Source organism: Argentina anserina, chromosome 5 (genome assembly GCF_933775445.1).
Source record: "Argentina anserina chromosome 5, drPotAnse1.1, whole genome shotgun sequence".
In the NCBI taxonomy this organism is placed as follows: Eukaryota; Viridiplantae; Streptophyta; class Magnoliopsida; order Rosales; family Rosaceae; genus Argentina; species Argentina anserina.
Window position 1 is genome coordinate 10,563,872 of NC_065876.1, and position 18,143 is coordinate 10,582,014.

At 37.5% G+C, this 18,143-nt stretch overlaps 2 protein-coding genes across 2 annotated transcripts; one reads left to right on the top strand and one right to left on the bottom strand.

Moving 5' to 3' along the window:
- Nucleotides 1–8,016: 8,016 nt before the first annotated feature.
- Nucleotides 8,017–9,099, top strand: LOC126795485 (cyclin-dependent kinase F-3-like). Its single transcript, XM_050522319.1, has one exon. The coding sequence runs from the start codon at nt 8,017–8,019 to the stop codon at nt 9,097–9,099; it is 1,083 nt and encodes a 360-aa protein (XP_050378276.1).
- A 548-nt stretch (nt 9,100–9,647) lies between these two features.
- On the bottom strand, nt 9,648–14,811 carry LOC126793679 (uncharacterized). The gene is made up of 10 exons (XM_050520275.1): nt 14,555–14,811; nt 12,366–12,425; nt 12,211–12,250; nt 11,886–12,064; nt 11,739–11,777; nt 11,444–11,530; nt 11,232–11,292; nt 10,573–10,697; nt 10,130–10,221; nt 9,648–10,008 (listed from the first exon to the last, which is right to left on the bottom strand). Exons 1-10 carry the CDS (start codon nt 14,600–14,602, stop codon nt 9,894–9,896), a joined length of 846 nt encoding a protein of 281 aa, XP_050376232.1. The 5' UTR covers nt 14,603–14,811; the 3' UTR covers nt 9,648–9,893.
- Between the last annotated feature and the right edge of the window lie 3,332 nt (nt 14,812–18,143).

The window sequence follows — 18,143 nt, forward strand, 5'->3', positions numbered from 1 at the left end:
CACTCTTCGGATAACTGATGTCCTCTTACTGTTCCACTCAAGCATGTGCTTCCTGAACCCAAACCCTCTAGCCAATGCATAATAAGCGTAGAACCGCTATGCTTCTTCCTGACTGGAAAACTTGACGTCTCTCATGTCATCGAGTGTCAGATCCCCATATGGTTTACCGTTTAGCATCAGGCAGTCAATATCAATGTCTGTTCCAATCTTCCCACTTTCTTCCATGCAAGTGTTTGAATCTCCATTCCCACTGTCTTCCATCCTGTGTTTGATTCTCCATTACCACCGTTAAGCATGATGGGTACATCATCCGACGAGTGGCTATTGTTGTACTCCAGTGTGGCCAATTCAATCGAATCCATATCTATAACATGTACATACAAATTTCCAGTTTATAATTATATTACATTAACATTGTGTTAATCTTCAGAGTGTCAATTATCAATGTATAATCATCAAACGAAACTTCCAATATAATTTATATCAACCATAATATTAGCACCACTCGCACCAACAGATTATACCATATATCCACAGTAAAATAATGAATACATTGCAATCTGTGATATATTTCAAATAACATCATATACAATATATTCATTGGATCTGAATATTAGGGATACTTTGAATACAAACTGAGCACGATATTTTCCAGTCAAATACTTACTTGTTTTTGGAATTCGCAGCTTCGATCTGCATCCGCCAGCTCACACTAACCAAACTTTGAGTTTCAACCCAAATCACACTCCCGAAACCACCTTTCTGGTTGGACCTCGGAGCAAGCATCTACATCTGCGAAACTTGGTCAATCTCGTGTCAGGTCGACTGCGATTGGATAGATCTTCACATAAGACGTCTTTCAATTTCCTATTTCACAACCCAGATGGAAAAATACGACTTCGATTGCCTCTCTTCTGAATACGAATGATCTCTCCTCCTATCAGATATTTCTGAGTTCTTTAATTAACCCAACTTACCCTAACTCCGTCCAAGTCCGTCCCATCGAGAGAAACTTTAATTTTTTGGAACGATCTACCGCATTCTCCACGCGGCGATTTGGACGGTCAAGATGCCCCGCCCATATGGACGGCCAGCATATACAATAAGTTTAGCACCTCTTCACCCACAACCCCTATTTTTCGACACATTTATAGAACTTTCACTGGCCGCCTGTACATCTTCATACATTATCCTTAATTTTTTCCATCTTATCTGTTCCACCGCTTCAATATTACCACCGGCTCAAACCACCGCTTCCACTCAACCACAATCTGACATATATATAAATCTTTTCATCGGCTCATGTTTGTCACCCGTTCACCTTCTTTACTCTCGCATTTACATTTCTTGATCAACCTCACTGTTCAGGTTAGTGCAGTCATTAGTTCAACTCTTTTAATAATTCCCTAATTACTCAAACCTCTCAATTTATTTTTCATATAATTTGTCGATATCATGTAAGTGAATTTTTGTTTTGCCACCGTCTCATGATCTAATATAGAGAAATATGATTTCTGTTACGACAGATGACGGAACCAACATTATTCAGAGACATAGTACCATTTCGTTCCAATTTTAGGATCAGAGTACGGGTATGTAGAGTGTGGGGACCCTGAAAGTATGAGAGTGAAGAATATGACGGACTTCACTACGTGTTAGTGGATCAAATGGTTAGTTACTACCCATTACCAACCTATCTATTGTCAACATCATTATCAAATAAGCTAATACACAATTTTATTGTTTTCTTATACATGGGGACGCAATCCATGCGATGATAGCAGAAAGGACTCTTGCTCGCGTTCTTTACAAGATGCAGGAAGGAAGCATATATGATATCTTTTGTTTTCCCACACAAAGAGATCATGCTCGAGCAAGGGTTGTTGAGCATCACACCATAGTGTATTTCAATGCAAAAACACAGTTTTGTTTTGGTCTCAGAACCTGTTGCACCAATTCCATTACATTCCTTCCATCTCCTAGAGTTCAACCAACTATTGGCTGAAGTTGCCAAACAAGAGATCCTCACAGGTAACTCACAAAATCAGTTGTTTTTATGTATATTATTAACGCATTGATAGTGAACACATTATGTAGTTTCAATCAACATCAGATGTTTATGGGTGCATTAAAGATGTCGTGCCCCAACACATAGCATCTGTGAGGAGTGAAAAAAAACCGAATCAAAGTGTGTGATAACTCTTCACAATTACAGGTACTAATTATACCTCCATGTTCTATATATTGACGTCTCTTTTTTTTCTTTTATAAAGGAAACTGCTTCAAAACAACTTACTGACTGTCATATATTTTATACAGGAGAGAAACCCTTAAAATCACCCTTTGGGGAGATGTTGCTCGACAATTTCCTCTTGAAACCGTGCTAAGCTCAGATCCGTCGACGCTAGCTGTCATTACTTGCTTAAAATTAAGCACATACTACCGTAAACAATCTCTAAAAACTATCCATTACAGTTTTGTTAATACCAATGTCTATTACAAAACTGATGATATCTTGCACAGGTCATGCAAAAGGATCAAACACTAACCATACATGCATCATCATAGACCCAACTATTCCAAGACTACAAGACTGAGTAAGTGATTTGACCACCATTTTCACTACAACATATTTCAGCTGATCATTTTCTAATATCCACATTTACTTTTTTCCAGATTCAGTGGACCAGACGACAGAGTTAAAATGCTTCTAATACCATTTAGGTGTCTGACAGCTGAAGAACAAGACCAACAAGCTCGAATCAAATTATCGGAACTGAACGCCCTCAACTGAAGAACATCTGGTATCCAAAATTTCTTCATTCAACTTATATGCAAGCCTTTGTTTTTAAACACACTAACAAAATATATGACCAGCAAGGAGAACCCGTCTATGTTGTTGCTAAGATTATAGATTTTTCTGACAACGGCTGGGTGGTACAAGGGCTGCCCCATTCCCGAATGCTTTAAAGTTCTCAAGAAGAAAGAGGAGAACAATAAATACAATTGTCCAGACCATCTTTCTGAAATGATACCACTTCCATGGTAAATTCTAGAGTTTTTTTCACCAACAGTCCCTCAACTCTGGTATACCTACCAATGTGATACCTCAACTCTTAATCGTACCAATGTGATACCAAAACTCTAGTATTGCTATCATTGAAGTACTTCCGTCAGTTTTATTGAACTTCTCCGTCATCTTGGTGATGTGGCAAGTACGTGAGGCCCACAAAGAGGGTTAAAAGACAAAATTAACCACATCTGAGAGGAGCAATGTTTTTCCCGCCCTTTACCTTGAGAAAAACACCCAACAATTCCAATTTTGGCGCCAATTTTTCCTCCATACTCCTTAATTTGTGTCTCTTATCTAAACTAAAGAACTACCGCCAACCAGTCGACCACAATCTGATAAAACTTAGATCAATCTCATTTTCTATTTTTACCTTAGCACTTGTTAAACTAACAGAATAAATATAGAAATTTATATGGAACATCTCATTTCCACAATCTCATAAGAATATAGAAACACATAACTTAACGAAATTCAAATACATGTTTAAGTACCATTAGTTGCCACCTTTTATGTTGATCTGCCATGATCTACCATTAGTTCTTACAAGCAAAAATCATGGTAGATCAACATAAAAGGTGGCAACTAATGGTACTTAAACATGTATTTGAATTTCGTTAAGTTATGTGTTTCTATATTCTTATGAGATTGTGGAAATGAGATGTTCCATATAAATTTCTATATTTATTCTGTTAGTTTAACAAGTGCTAGGGTAAAAATAGAAAATGAGATTGATCTAGGTTTTATCAGATTGTGGTCGACTGGTTGGCGGTAGTTCTTTAGTTTAGATAAGAGACACAAATTAGGGAGTAGGGAGGGAAAATTGGCGCCAAAATTAAAATTATTGGGTGTCTTTATCAAAATAAAGGGCGGGAAAAACATTGCTCCTCTCAGATGTGGTTAATTTTGTCTTTTAACCCTCTTTGTGGGCCTCACGTACTTGCCACGTCACCAAGATGACGAAGAAGTTGAAAAAAACTGATATAAGTACTTCAATGATAGCAATACTAGAGTCTGGGTATCATATTGGTACGATTAAGAGTTGAGGTATCACATTGGTAGGTACACCAGAGTTGAAGGACTGTTAGTGAAAAAAACTCTAAATTCTATTCTCATATAACTTATGGATCAAACGAATTTGACCAAACATTTCTCATTCCAACAAACCTCCAACACTAATTTCATTTACCTTTCTTTTACTATCTTTGTTCACTAACCTCCACACTTGCATACAGCTACAAGGTCTACATGATAATTGAAGACGACACTAATGAATCCATGGTGACTTTAATGGGGAGACCAGCCGAGGAACTTTTCGGAGCGTCTTGCCGAGAACTCCTCAATAGAAGATTCTATGCAAGTGAGATAGAATTACCAGAGGAGATCACAAACACAATGGGTCAGACCCATCTATTTGAAATCAAAATGAGCTACAACAGTGAGTTCTCGGTCAAAGATGTGCACCAAGCCCCTCAGTCCACACAAACATCGGGCCATGCCGTCCACCCTACTGCTGAAACACCTGAATTATGAAAAAAACGAATAGGACAAACGACTGAAATATGCATGTTCACACCAGAGAGTGAGAAAAAAAATAAAGGGCAAGTCTGTGAATGACTTCAATTCAATTTGACAATGCATATCAGGTCTAATTAACTATTTCCATTTTATACATCTTCATAACAGGGAAGGAAACAAACATGCATCATCGTCACCAACCGGTCAGAGACTAAGCAAACATAAAATGAACTAGCTATTTGCATGAGTTTTGCTGCACTAACATCTTCATAACAGCTGCGACTGAAGTCAATAGTCTACATTTTTGGATGAGGTCCTAATTAATATGACATATCAAAATAGGAGTATTTTTTTGTGGAACTCCTCATGAACCTTCAATACACATCAGCTGCTTTAGTTTAGCTGGGGTGCTCATGTATAGTAGTGTGCTTATATATTATAGTGTGATGCTATTTTGTGAGCATAAACTCCAATGAAGATGTAAGTGAAACCTGCTAATATGACAAAGTATGATAGTCTCCTTATGTACGACAGTGTGATGTTGCTTCCTAACATACTAAACTTATTCATAGTACCTTCATCTTTTTTTATTGTGAAACACCATAATTAAGAACTAATTAACTAACTTTACAAACTTACCACCATCAATTAGCCATAGTAGGGGTGGGCACGGGACAGCACGGGGCTCATCCCACGTCCCGTCCCACTATTTTGAATCGGGACGGGACGAGGGTTTTTAAGAATGCATCCCACTTGGGATTAATCCCGGTTGGGACGGGATGGGATCGGGACGGGACAAATCTCACCTTCTTATGAAGTTAAATAAAAACCTATATTTTTACTTTTTCATAACAAAATAACATTCAATAATGAAATTTTAACAAAAAAAATGCATATTATGTTCAAAATATTATAATTTACCATTATTATTTGAGTTGATATAATTTTGGAGTTATTAAGAACACAAATTAGTTTCATTTTGATACAAATATATAAGAATTTTTAAGTTTTCATTAAAGGTGGGACGGGACGGGACGAAGCGGGATAGAAATTATTCATCCCACGTCCCATCTCACCATTATGAAACGGGACGGGACGAACGTTTTTAGACCTCCGTCCCGTCCCGTCCCGTCCCATCCCTATGAATTTCGGGATGGGATCGAGACGGGATCGGGATTTCCATTTTTTATGCCCACCCCTAAGCCATAGAAATAAACGGTCAACCATCAATAATCGCGCCTGGGCGCGGGCTTTCTATCTAGTATAAAACATGAATGGCACAACTAAAAAACGAGAATGAGAGAAGAACAAAACTCTAATTGCATTTTTTCCAATATAATAAAAGAAAACAAATAAATCAGGGCAAAAGCCTCTATTAGACTATTACAACCTAAGCCACAAACATAAAAAGAAATAGCCTTAGTTACAGAGGGAGGAAAAATATTTGTCCAGCTTTCAATTTCAATATGATAACCTAAATGAGCTATAGCATCGGCAGTGAAGTTGACTTCCTTTCAAACATGACGAAATTTGATTGATTGGAATTTTAAAGCCAATATTTTGGTGTCATGGATAAGAGAGTGAATTCTCCAAAGAATGTTGAAAACACCATTAATTAATGCAGTCCAATAATATTTTCGAATTTCCCTTCAACATGTAAATGTTTATGACCATTTAAAATGAGCAGCATAAATGTATGCTCTTAATGCTAAGGCTTCAGCCTTTAGGATGTGAGTTCTCCCAAACATCTTAGTAGATGCAAGAATTGGAGTACCATGAATTAGTATCACGGAAAATTAACACTGTTGCAGCAATCTTATCTTTCAAAACAGAACCATCAAAATTCATTTTAACAACACTAGAAGGAGGAGGTCTCCAAACTATGGTAGAAGAACCAGGACAGTTGTTGACAAGAGTATTGTGATCCATTAGATAATCATTTATCATATGACTTGCTATAAAAGAAACCTTATTTGGATCAGCATTGTCATTTCTGAAAACAACATTATTTCTCATCCTCCAAATATGATGAACAATAATTAAACACTTTGAAAACAAAATCTTATCAAAGGTAATTGACTCCAACCAATATAAAAAATTGGAATGCTGAATAAAAATATTAGCACGATTTGTCACAGAAGAAGCAAAAGAACAACGCGAAAAAAGGATGGTATGATCAGTGTTGTCCAAAGAATTCTGGATAAGAGGGCAATTTCTGTTAATAGGATAATAATTATAAACATGGTCTCTAGCAGTGGCGGATCTATATATTCAGTGGGCAATCTAGGCTGCAACTCAGAGAGATTTTACGAATAAACTTTATTTGTTCATATAGCATTGATAAGCATGTCAATTCAGTTGGTTTTCTTAGTATGTTTTCTTTTCTCCTTTTATCTTCACCACGTCCGGGGGTTCGATTCCTACGTTTTTCTTCTATTTTTTTCTGTTCTTCTTTGTTTTCCTATTTTCTAGTAGTATATAACTATATATCACCTTACGTCTTGTTTTCTTTCCCCATTTTCCCCCTCTTAACAAATTGAGTTTAAATATTATTTTGATCAAAATCAACAATCAAGGAAACACCAAAAGCAACACTTATAAAAATATTCTTATAAATGGGAGTTAATTAGCTTAGACAAAATCTAATTCCTAAATCCCCCTCTGGTCTCTAGTTTGGAGTCTATCCCTTAATAATTGCCATGCAAAAATTTTAAAACTTTTGGAGGGATTTTTAAAGACCAAATCCTTTTCATAAGATGAGCTCTAGAATGATGTAATTTATTAGTAAGAATTCATGAGCTCTAGGGTAAATATGTAACAAAAGATTTACTTTTTGTTTGAATACGAAGCCATTTTTTGAGTGATGGTAAACGCCGGGCACCACACTCTCCCTCCCGCGTTTTAGGGTTGCAGTCTTGCAGAGGAGGGTGTTCGACAAAAGTTCTCATACGGAGAAAAAAAAACGTTCTGTCAACACCGACTGGTTATATCCATATTTAAGTTGTCCACCTGTCGCGCTCCCATTGATCCGTACACCATCAGCTTGCCAGCTGGTGTTTCTAATAACTGGCTCTCCTAGTCCGTATCTAAGAAGGAAAGGAGTGAAAGAGTGAGTCAGATGAGTGCCCTTGCTTAATCTTGAGAGGAATCCTAGTCCGTATCTAATTAGGAAGGGAGTGAGTGAAAAAAGTATATATAAGGAACCCACTACTCTACGAATGAGCGTACTTCTATTCTTGCCATTTAGGAGTGTGTGAGAGTGATTTCTGTGCTCTAGGGTTTCCAATTCTTGCGTTGGAGTTTACGATCATATTTTCGGGCAAAGTCTCCTGAAAATGATGAGTTCCGTGGCAAAAGAATAGCCACACTGATTATGTAGTCTAGGACAGAACTGAGCTTATTCTTGTTTTGTGTCTGAGTTTTCTTCAATGGCTAGCTATAGATACCATCTCATCCAGGTTATTGGTGAAGGTAGTTTTGGGGTGGTTTATAAGGCGATCGACAACCACACCGGTCAATTTGTGGCGATCAAACAGTTGAAGCAAAAATCTGATCCGAAGGCAAATCAAATGGATTCAATGGAAGTACGTGCTCTCTCAATCTTGCAGCACCCCAACATTGTGAGACTCCAGGGAGGTTGGCATCAAGGCAAGACCGACTTCTTGGTTTTTGAGTACATGCAGGGCAGTCTTGGTGATCTCATTCACCAAAGGCTGAGCATGGGAGTCCCTTTCTCGGAAGCCGAGATCCGATCACTAATGATTCAAGTCTTGGGAGGGCTGGAATTCATGCACCACAAACACGGGTTCATGCACCGGGATTTGAAGCCGGCGAATCTTTTGATGAACAAGGGAGTCATCAAGATTTCTGATCTCGGTACAGCTACTGAGATAGGCTCGCTCCAGGCATTCCATCATTATGTAACCACAAGAAGCTACAGAGCGCCAGAGATGCTACTTGGGGTCTTCAAGAAAACCCAGAAGGGTCAACCCTTTGTGTATGACGAGAAAGTAGACATGTGGGCTGTGGGCGCGATTATGGCTGAACTGTATCTCATGCGGCCTCTCTTTAGAGGTCACACTTCACCTCATCAGTTGCACGAAATATGCAAAGTAATAGGGGCTCCAACTTGGGGTTCATGGATGGCTGGGATGCTTGCGACAAAATGTATGATCATGCCTAATAAAGTACTTGAGCCGCAGTATGGTCGTGGTTTCCGAGCATTGATGCCATATGCTAGTCAATCGGCTATCAATCTCATAGAGTCTCTCTGCTCTTGGAACCCTGCAAGGAGGCCCAGTGCTGCACAAGCGCTTCAGCATCCATTCTTCAAGAGAGTCCAGAAGCTTGAGGCTCCGCCTGGTTTTTCAAATTGCACTCATAGAAGGAACAGCGTGGTTCCGAAGCTTGAGGCTCCGCCTGGCTTTCCAAATTGTACTCATAGAAGGAACACCGCGGTTCCGAAGATGACGTACTTATCAACTATGCAGCATCCAGTACTAGGATTGTAATGAAGCAACGAGACCAAGAGTTGTACGTAATTGATGACCACGTTTTATGAAATTATGGACATAATGAGTCCTACCTATTTACTTTCCAATAATCAGGCACAAAGAGACCTCATTTTGAGTTGGAAGTAATGAAATTGTACAAACTTTCAATTGATCTCTTCTTTTAAAGAAGGTGACAGTGATCACCCTTAATGTTCCATTTTTTCTTACTCTCTTGTTGACTAGGTTGTTTTACTTGTTTAGCATTTCTTTCTTGTATTCTCTCTAATCTCAGTTATAGTTGATTAGTTTCTTTTGCATTTCTGTTATGTATTCTTCCTAAATTCTTGATACGCAAATGTATAACGGGAGAACTATTCGTACAAGCTTATATCCGATCACCTAAAGTCTACAAGTTAGAATAAGTATATGAACTATGGTTCAACCTTAAGATTGACAAGAAAGTCTGTTATACTCCTGTTTACTAGGTTCTGCATTTCAACCAAGAAATTTATCCAAACTCATCTGTTGTGTCGATGAAGAAACTAAAATGTTTTAAACTTGCTGTCTTACTCAAGGGGCCGACCTGAATATTGATTACTGTGAGTTGATGTAGAACGCCCACTATCTAAATTTACAGAACATCTTTCCAAAACAAAAAAGAAATTTACAAAGCAGTCAGTCCCACTGCCAAATTCTCTTCTAAAGTCCCTTGTTTCTATTGATCTGATCATATTGAAGCTGAATCAAGCTACAGCAACCATCATGTGTGAAGAACTGATATGACACTGTTGGTTGTCCCGTAAATGGTAGTTTCATACATCGGTCAGGATTAACGAAGATATAATCACAACATATGCCAGGAAAAAGAAAACGGCTATCTGCATAACGAACTTTGGATTTTCCCTCATATTTGGTGATGTAACTGCCCTGTAACCAGAATGCATACATTTGTCAAAAGCTTAAAAGCTGTACATATTTGAAAAATAAAGAAAATTCAAAAGGCAAGGAAGAAAAAATCATTCAAGATCATGTTCCAAGAAGTTATTACCTAGCGATACGCTGAGAAAATCGATGAAAAGGCAAACTCTGAATGAAGACGATGCCTGGTCCGGTTAAAACAGCCGTTACCAGATTGTCACCCTGAATTGGTAAAATAGTAAGCAAAAAGTTGTTTCTTCAGAAACAGAAAAGAAAACACACTAGAATGTAAAATTGGAAAGCCTAAAATCATTTAGCAGAGATACATCATTTTCCTAAAGGACAGACGTCCCCATAACAGGTCAATTGCATCCGAAAGAATTCATCAGCAGTGTGGAGCACTTTACTTAGTCATCCACTTTGTAAGGATACAATTTAATCACCTAATAGGTGGTCCACCATAACCCCTCAGCATTGGTATCCCAACACAAGATTCAAGGGCATGAAACCAAGCTATCAATATAGAAACAATACAGAAGGGGACTGCGAATTCCTCAAATTGAAGTAACTTACACCAAACACAGCTCTTCTCATGGGCCCATTGTATTTGATTTGGACATTGACTGAAGTAGTCACAGCTGCTATACAAGAAACATCAACAGATAATACCTCGCCCACCTCAAGATTTTTCTGGACAACTAGCAAAAATAGAGAAAGACAAAAAACCTGAGATTAGTTCAAGTCCAACTAAGTGATAGCTAGATTGACCAAGAAGGAAACATCACTCCACAAGTTTAACAAAAGTAGCAGAACTTTGTCCTTCTTTTGCTCGTATAGAAGCAAATAATGATACTGCAAAGAGCTTGTATCTCCCACTTTTATAAATGTCCGATGCATGTCCATCAGACTATATAACTGAAAAGTTCTATAAAAGAGTTCCATGAAAGATTTGTACGAGAGACAGAGAGAGACGTTTATGTTCTCATGCAAAAAAAGAAACTACAAACAATTTCACTTTCAGATCTGAGTTCAAACTTAAAGCAAAAATAGAGAAGAAAAAGAAAAAAAAATAAGAGAGATGGTTTGATTTCCAAATAAATAAAACAACACAATTAAATTGGCATATGACAACTACATATACTGAACAGTGGTATATCTGTGGCAGAACTAAACTCTAAAGAGTACCCAATCTAAAATACGCATACAAGACATATACATCAAGAAATGCTTACCAGATCCACCTGCAACTATAAATGCAAGCCCTTGGCCAGATAGCTTCTGTCTTAGAAAACCCTACAGTAACATTACCACTGCAATCAGATAATCTAAAAAACATGGAAATTTGCAAAACAAATGAAAGGGACAAGCTAGGGTAAACAAAGCAAAACAAATTAATTAACGGTATGAGCATCTCAAAAACCAAAATGAACAATTCTGATCTTACCTCTACACCAGGAATAATATTACGAGCCCTCTGGTCAACCGTATTACTGACTTTAACATCATTCACGGAACAAAGGAATGCATCTGGCTACAAAATTGACAAAGTTTGATATTCTAGTTATGGAACAAAAGAAAGTGAACAGAAAGGTGTATGTTGATTATAACAAAAGAAATGCATCAGAAAATTGTATGTTGAGTGAAGCAAAAGAAAATACGGACAATCACACTTAAATTAAACAGAAAGACTGACAGAAACTGAAAACAAATTAGTCAAACAAGGGATAAATTAGTTATACCTGGCACAAAATCTCTCCACCAAATACTGCCAAATCAATCTACCAAATAGAAAAGGAAATAGAAGGTTACAGATGGTGACTGGGATCAATATCTATACAAAAGTATTAAAATAAATCCTGTAATTTGGCAAGCTTAAGACCACGAACCGGGAGAATTCTGGCAAGAGAAGGTGCCGCAATGCCAACAAACCCATCGCCTTGACCATTATTGTGAAAGATTATGCTGCTCACAGTCTTGCCAAAGAGCCACTGCCACACCCCTACTTCATTTTCAGGAACAAAAACATTTTCCATTTCGATCGACCCAGACATGAAGCACATTGAACCTAAAATTCATTCATCCATCAGTTATAATTAAGAGACCAAAATTTAAATGTTCCCTTGTTTGGTTGGTGGAGCTATACTATTCTCAGTCAGATGTGACAACTATGATGCACCTTATGTTTTAAAGTCCAAGCTCGTCAGAACTTACCAGGCTTTGCCACAACCTTCTCTTCCGGCTTCAACATTATCTGAAATCAAAAAGCAGGAAGAAGTTTTAGGTTCCTATTAGAAACGTGATCGAGATGTACAGGGGAAAGACATGCATAAATAAATTGATATAGGTTGGGTTATTAGAGATCATACCTGTACCAGCTGAGCTTCACCGCCCAAAATTTGAAATGGTATCATAGCATCTTGTGGACTCTACAAGGGATTGGTAAAACATAATTCATGTGAGATAATGGTACTATAGCATATATCTTCAGGTGCTTGTTATTCTAATGTTTACAGGCACAACCCAACTTAAATATAAATATGTATGCCTTGATCAATGAGCAGAAGCTAGAGTTCTCAACAATACTCACCATCAAGAATAATTTCGAGTCAAAGCATGTGTTACTTTTATATGTAAATACTAGAAATTTGGGCTGAGGGATGGAAATAAGTAGCCGAAACTCTTTATATGTTACTTATACAGTTTGACATAAGTAACCAGATTACTTGTGCAAAGAGATGAACACAAGTAACCAAAAACACCTTGTTTCTATCAGATAAGTAGACATTGTGGATATCTCTATGCATCAAATATCCAGTGGCAACATTAGTAAAAGAACTATGATAAACAAGTAGATTGTATTCACGCTATAGTGTAAAATTTATACTTCGTATGATACATTCCAAGTCACCATCAACTTCTTTCCAAATCCACCAAAAAGCAGATGCATGTCTTATGTACAAGTTAATGGGAATGCTTATCAAATACATTTTACACTGCCATGAGCGACATACATAAAGGCAGTGTTTACTTGAGGTTTTCAAAACAGAGAGGGGTGGGGATTTATATATATAAGTTATAGCAGGCGAATGTATCAACCCAAGTTTGCATATATTTCATGAACCATCAAGCATCCTAAAACAAGTTTTGGAAATATAGGACTACATTACATATATGTGTGGACTAGTAGAAGTGAGATGAGTGAAATATGATCTACAAACACAGCAAATCAGATATCCTAATGTCATGGCTTTTAAGTAATGTAAGAAGATTAGAAGTCACCAATTGGTTTGTGAACTCAGCTAGCATCTTTATACCAAGATTTCTGTGCTTTTAATGATAAACTGAGAAATGAAACTTTATCTTATGCAATAAAATAAATTAGAGATCCTGATGGGTTATCCAGATAATGCCACTGTCAATCAGAAATTGATATGCAGAATTCTAAGCAACATAACAGAAAAAAAAAAGATTGTTTTATATCTTCCTGACATATGTATCACTTCTTAAATTGGCACAACTAATAAAAACTGAACTCATCTGTATTCAGCAATTAGCAAGCAAATTTATCTTATGTAATCAGGCCTTCATATCCATCATACAAAGGACAGTTTATGCCGACTAACTTATCCAAATAATCTAAGTTGTGTTAACTAGTAATTAGAGATCAAGACATCAAGTAACTACAAGCATATGTAATCTGAGATCACCATTAATGTGATTTTGTAAGTGATTTAGTATGTAGATTATTAATGTGATTGGCGTTTTTATGTCTAGAAAGACATGAAATGACTCTGAGAGTGCAGGATTGACACCTGTTTCTAGGATATGCTGAGGTTATAGAAGTTCGATTTTCGGCTGTACGTTACTTGGAGGATGCTTTCTTTCCAAATTCTAGCTTTACGGATCGTGAATGTGGTTTCTTAGAGGTTAATCACTGCACCAAGTGTGGATGGAAAACAGTGGTGAAGTACTGATTTCAGTATGCGTAATGCCTCGGTGGATGGGCATGCCGGCCTCTCTGAAGTCGAGTCAGTTAGGGATGATAGGTGCTGTGTTAATAGTATGATTGTGACACCACTACGCTATATATTCAACATAGGAACAAAGACCATCAGCCTCTCCCGGTTAGTGGCTTGCTTGCCATGGAACTAACACATTGACCTTGTTGCACTCATCTGCAGTCTGGGCAACGGGTGCAGTCCATTCATTTTAGGCTCTCATTAAAGAATCTTGATGCATCTAATGGTATGGGAATGTAGAGGTTGAAAGATTATGAGAACTTATCTAGCTTTCGACTAATTGATACCTAATCGACTCCATTTTCATCTTAAGCATCCTTAACAAATCTTACGCATCCTATCAAACTCTGAAATTCTCAATTACAACATTCACATTCAAAATTCCAAGCAGTAGCAAATCACACTACATCATCCACATTACACTCAACAAACGGAGATCAAATTCAGCTAATCCAAACACTAAACCTCAAACCCGAAGCAAAATTAACGGATCAAAAACCCTAAGATTTCAAAAGCAAACAGCGAACAGCAAGTACCTGGTACACGTAGGGCTGAAACGGCGTTGAGAAGAACGGTGCAGCCATGGCGGAGATAACGACGATTCAGCTCAGAATTCACCGAGATCAGAGCAGGACGACGAGTCAAAGTTCAGTTTTAACTTCTCAGTTTCCGCGCTCCATTTTGGTGTTTTGGCTTTCGTCTTCGATTTTCTTCTCTCTGTGTGATGTGCCTGGTTTTGAGGGGTACAGTAATAACTCTGATCGCTCCGGAAGAGAAGAAAGAGAGGAGAGGTAACTGCGTAGATGGAGACGAGAGTTGAATGACTTAAATGACCTTGGTGGGAGTGGTGTTATGGCTATTGAGTGAGGTTGGGGGTGGTGGCAGTTTCGTCAGTGCCGGTCGGGTGGCACTCAACGTCCGTGGACCTATTGAAGTGGCGGAGCGTGATTGGTTTCTGTTTCCAAAGTCGACGTGTTTTAGTGTTGACACTTGACAGTCGTTGTTCCTACGAAGCTTAAACGACGTCGTTCTTACCGGCCCATTTCACTCAAAATTCTGGCAAATCAGTTCAGGCAACATAGATCGATAGCAACTAGCTGCTCAGTCTTAAACAGACTCATTCATGAACTTCTATAAGAGAACTTGTATTAAAATGGCCAAAGCTGTGATCTTTATCAACTTATCATCATCCATGACTCCTTGTTGTTCTTCATTGATCATTCAGGTAAAAGAGAGTCTATTGTCCCCAAAATCCTGTCTCTTTCCCTGTCCCTCCGTTCATAGAACTGCTCTTTAGCTCTGTTAACTTCATAATATATTTAGAAATAAAATTAATTATAAATAAAACCAAATAATACCCAGAAATGTCAGAAGGGTTGTACAGATTTAAGGTTTATGGGCAGTATCCGATCAAAAATGGCTTTCTTCAACACATCTTAGTCGAACCCAGACCCAGGCCAAATGATTCTGGTCTAAAATTTTAGGTTTTGGACTTTTGGTGAAGACCAGGATTCCCGACATCGGCATCATCTCTAGAATCCATAAAGCATCTTAACTGAAAGTTCTTATATTTTCTCCATCTCGTACAACATCACAGGAATGTTTTGGGGTAGGGAAATAAAAATTAATTAATTTATCTTCTACACATAAGAGCGAAAATTTATCAATGGGTTGCAAACAAATCAAGTGGAAGGGGCTGGTAAAGATTAAAGAGGGAGGAGGAGTGATATTATACTATTCAAATCCTAAAGCTCAATGGCGTGTGAGTGCCTGAGCTTAATTCTTATACCAATCTGGTCTCATATAATTATTGATCGTGTTGTTGTTTAAGATTATCCGAAAACTTGAGTACATCTACCCGAGTGGGTCGCGAATTCACGTACTCAGTGCCTAATAAATCATTTTTCGTAGGATTCGATCGATAGTTGTTTTCAAAAATTGTTCTCTTCTCGGATTTTGTGACAACGAAGATTTTGAGCTTAGCTATCGATACAGTCAATCATTTTCTTAGTCCTGAGTTTTGAATCAGGGATTTTGGGTTTCCCAGGGAAAATTCAACTTTGATTTTTGTTTTAATTCATACCTTAACAGAAGAAGGATGGCCGACGTTTGGTGAGATGGAGGAGAAAAGACAAGTGTCAGCGCATGAATGGAGAGACAGGGAAAGAGACAGGACTTTGGGGACATCAGATTTTCTTCCCTAATCGAGTGAATGGGTGCATTACTGCAATTGATAACACAAGTGCGATGTCTGGTGTGTTAAGATTTGAAATTTATTGAAAGTAAATGCTGAAAATGTAAAATAACACTAGGAAGGTTTGGAGGCAACATGTTGATATTCTCATTGATTAGAAAATGAGGCTACAATAATTACATATAGTCAGGGTCGGCTCTGAGATTTTCGGGGCTCGAAGCGACGAGAAAAATTGGGGCCTCTTGTCAAAAAAAAATTGAAACAATCAAATTTTTGAAACAACAAAACATAGCAATAAAACTTTCAATAATAATAAAATGCTATGTTTGAAACAAAAATATAAAAGTTACAAATATCAGTACATTTTACTCAAAAATTGCCTTTCTTGCTTGAACCTTCTTTAGCGCCTCCCTACTCTGAATCTCTCTTCTTTTTTTAGACCCATAAGGATACTTCCTGATTGGAGCCATATAACACCCTGCAAAATATAACAAAATTGTTGTCATAATCTGATAAAACCATAGAAAACAGATAATAATGTTTAATTTGTATCATGAGCATGACCTCGCCACCATGTTTTTCATTCCAAAAACTAGGAAGCCCATACAATATAAATTTCTTGACGGCCAGAAAGTACAATATGGTATATAAAAGAAGAGATGCAATATGAATAACATGGAAATACTACCATAACTAGCAACTACACTATGTAAACAAAACGGCCAATTAAAACTAAGTTTCATCAAGCTAAGCACGCAATAATCTCCTGCAAATTCATTTTCCTTACAATCCATTCAATCATTTAGAGTTCTAGACATTTATACATCCTATATGAATCAAAAATTGACGAATTCTTTTCCATTCACCGGAAGATTGCTTCGGAAAAAACCAAATGAGCAAGAAATCCAAACACTGATGAAATCTATCAATCTAATATCTAAGCTCAGATCTGTATCGAAAAGCACACATACATATTAAACTTTACCAAACACCACAGATTCTCAATCTTTCTTCTTACTTTTTCCAAACAAAAGAATATACAAAATTGAAAAGAATTGAAAGGAGAGACCAGTAACGTACCGGAGAGAGATTGACCAAAGGGCCGGCAGTGTTGAGAATTTTCGAGAAGTCTCAGAGCTGTGACAACAATTTTTTTACAGATGAGAGAATTAGAGAAAGAGAGGAAGAGAGAAAGTCAGAAAACTGAAAAGGATAGAAAAACGTGACATCCCTCTTTCACGACCCAATTTTTTTTTACTATGTATATATGATTAATTTTGGGGGCCCTTAAAATTGGGGGCCCAAAGCTAGTGCTTTAGTGGCTTTAACCCAAGGTCGGCCCTGCATATAGTGCTCAAAATATAAAATGACAATTATACATTTGCCATATAATTGTTATAAACCTAGTATATTTCTAACACCCTCCCTAAACTAGGGGTGGGCACGGGACGAGATGGGACGAGACGAGGCTCATCTCACGTCTCATCCCACTCTTTTGAATCGGGACGAGATCGGGACGGAATGAGGGTTTTTAATAATGCATCCCACTGGGGATTAATCCCGGTTGAGACGGGACGGGATCGGGACGGGACAAATCTCACATTTCTATGAAATTAAATAAATACCTATATTTTTACTTTTTCATTAACAAAGTAACATTCAATAATGAAATTTTAACAAAAAAATGCATATTATGTTCAAAATATTATAATTTACCATTACTATTTGAGTTTATATAATTTTGGAGTTATTAAGAACATAAATTAGTTTCATTTTGATACAAAATATATAAAAAATTTAAAGTTTTTATCAAATGTGGGACGAGACGGGACGAAGCGGGATATAAATTATTCGTCCCACGTCCCGTTCCACTATTATGAAATGGGACGGGACGAACGTTTTTAGACCTTCGTCCCGTCCCTATAAATTTC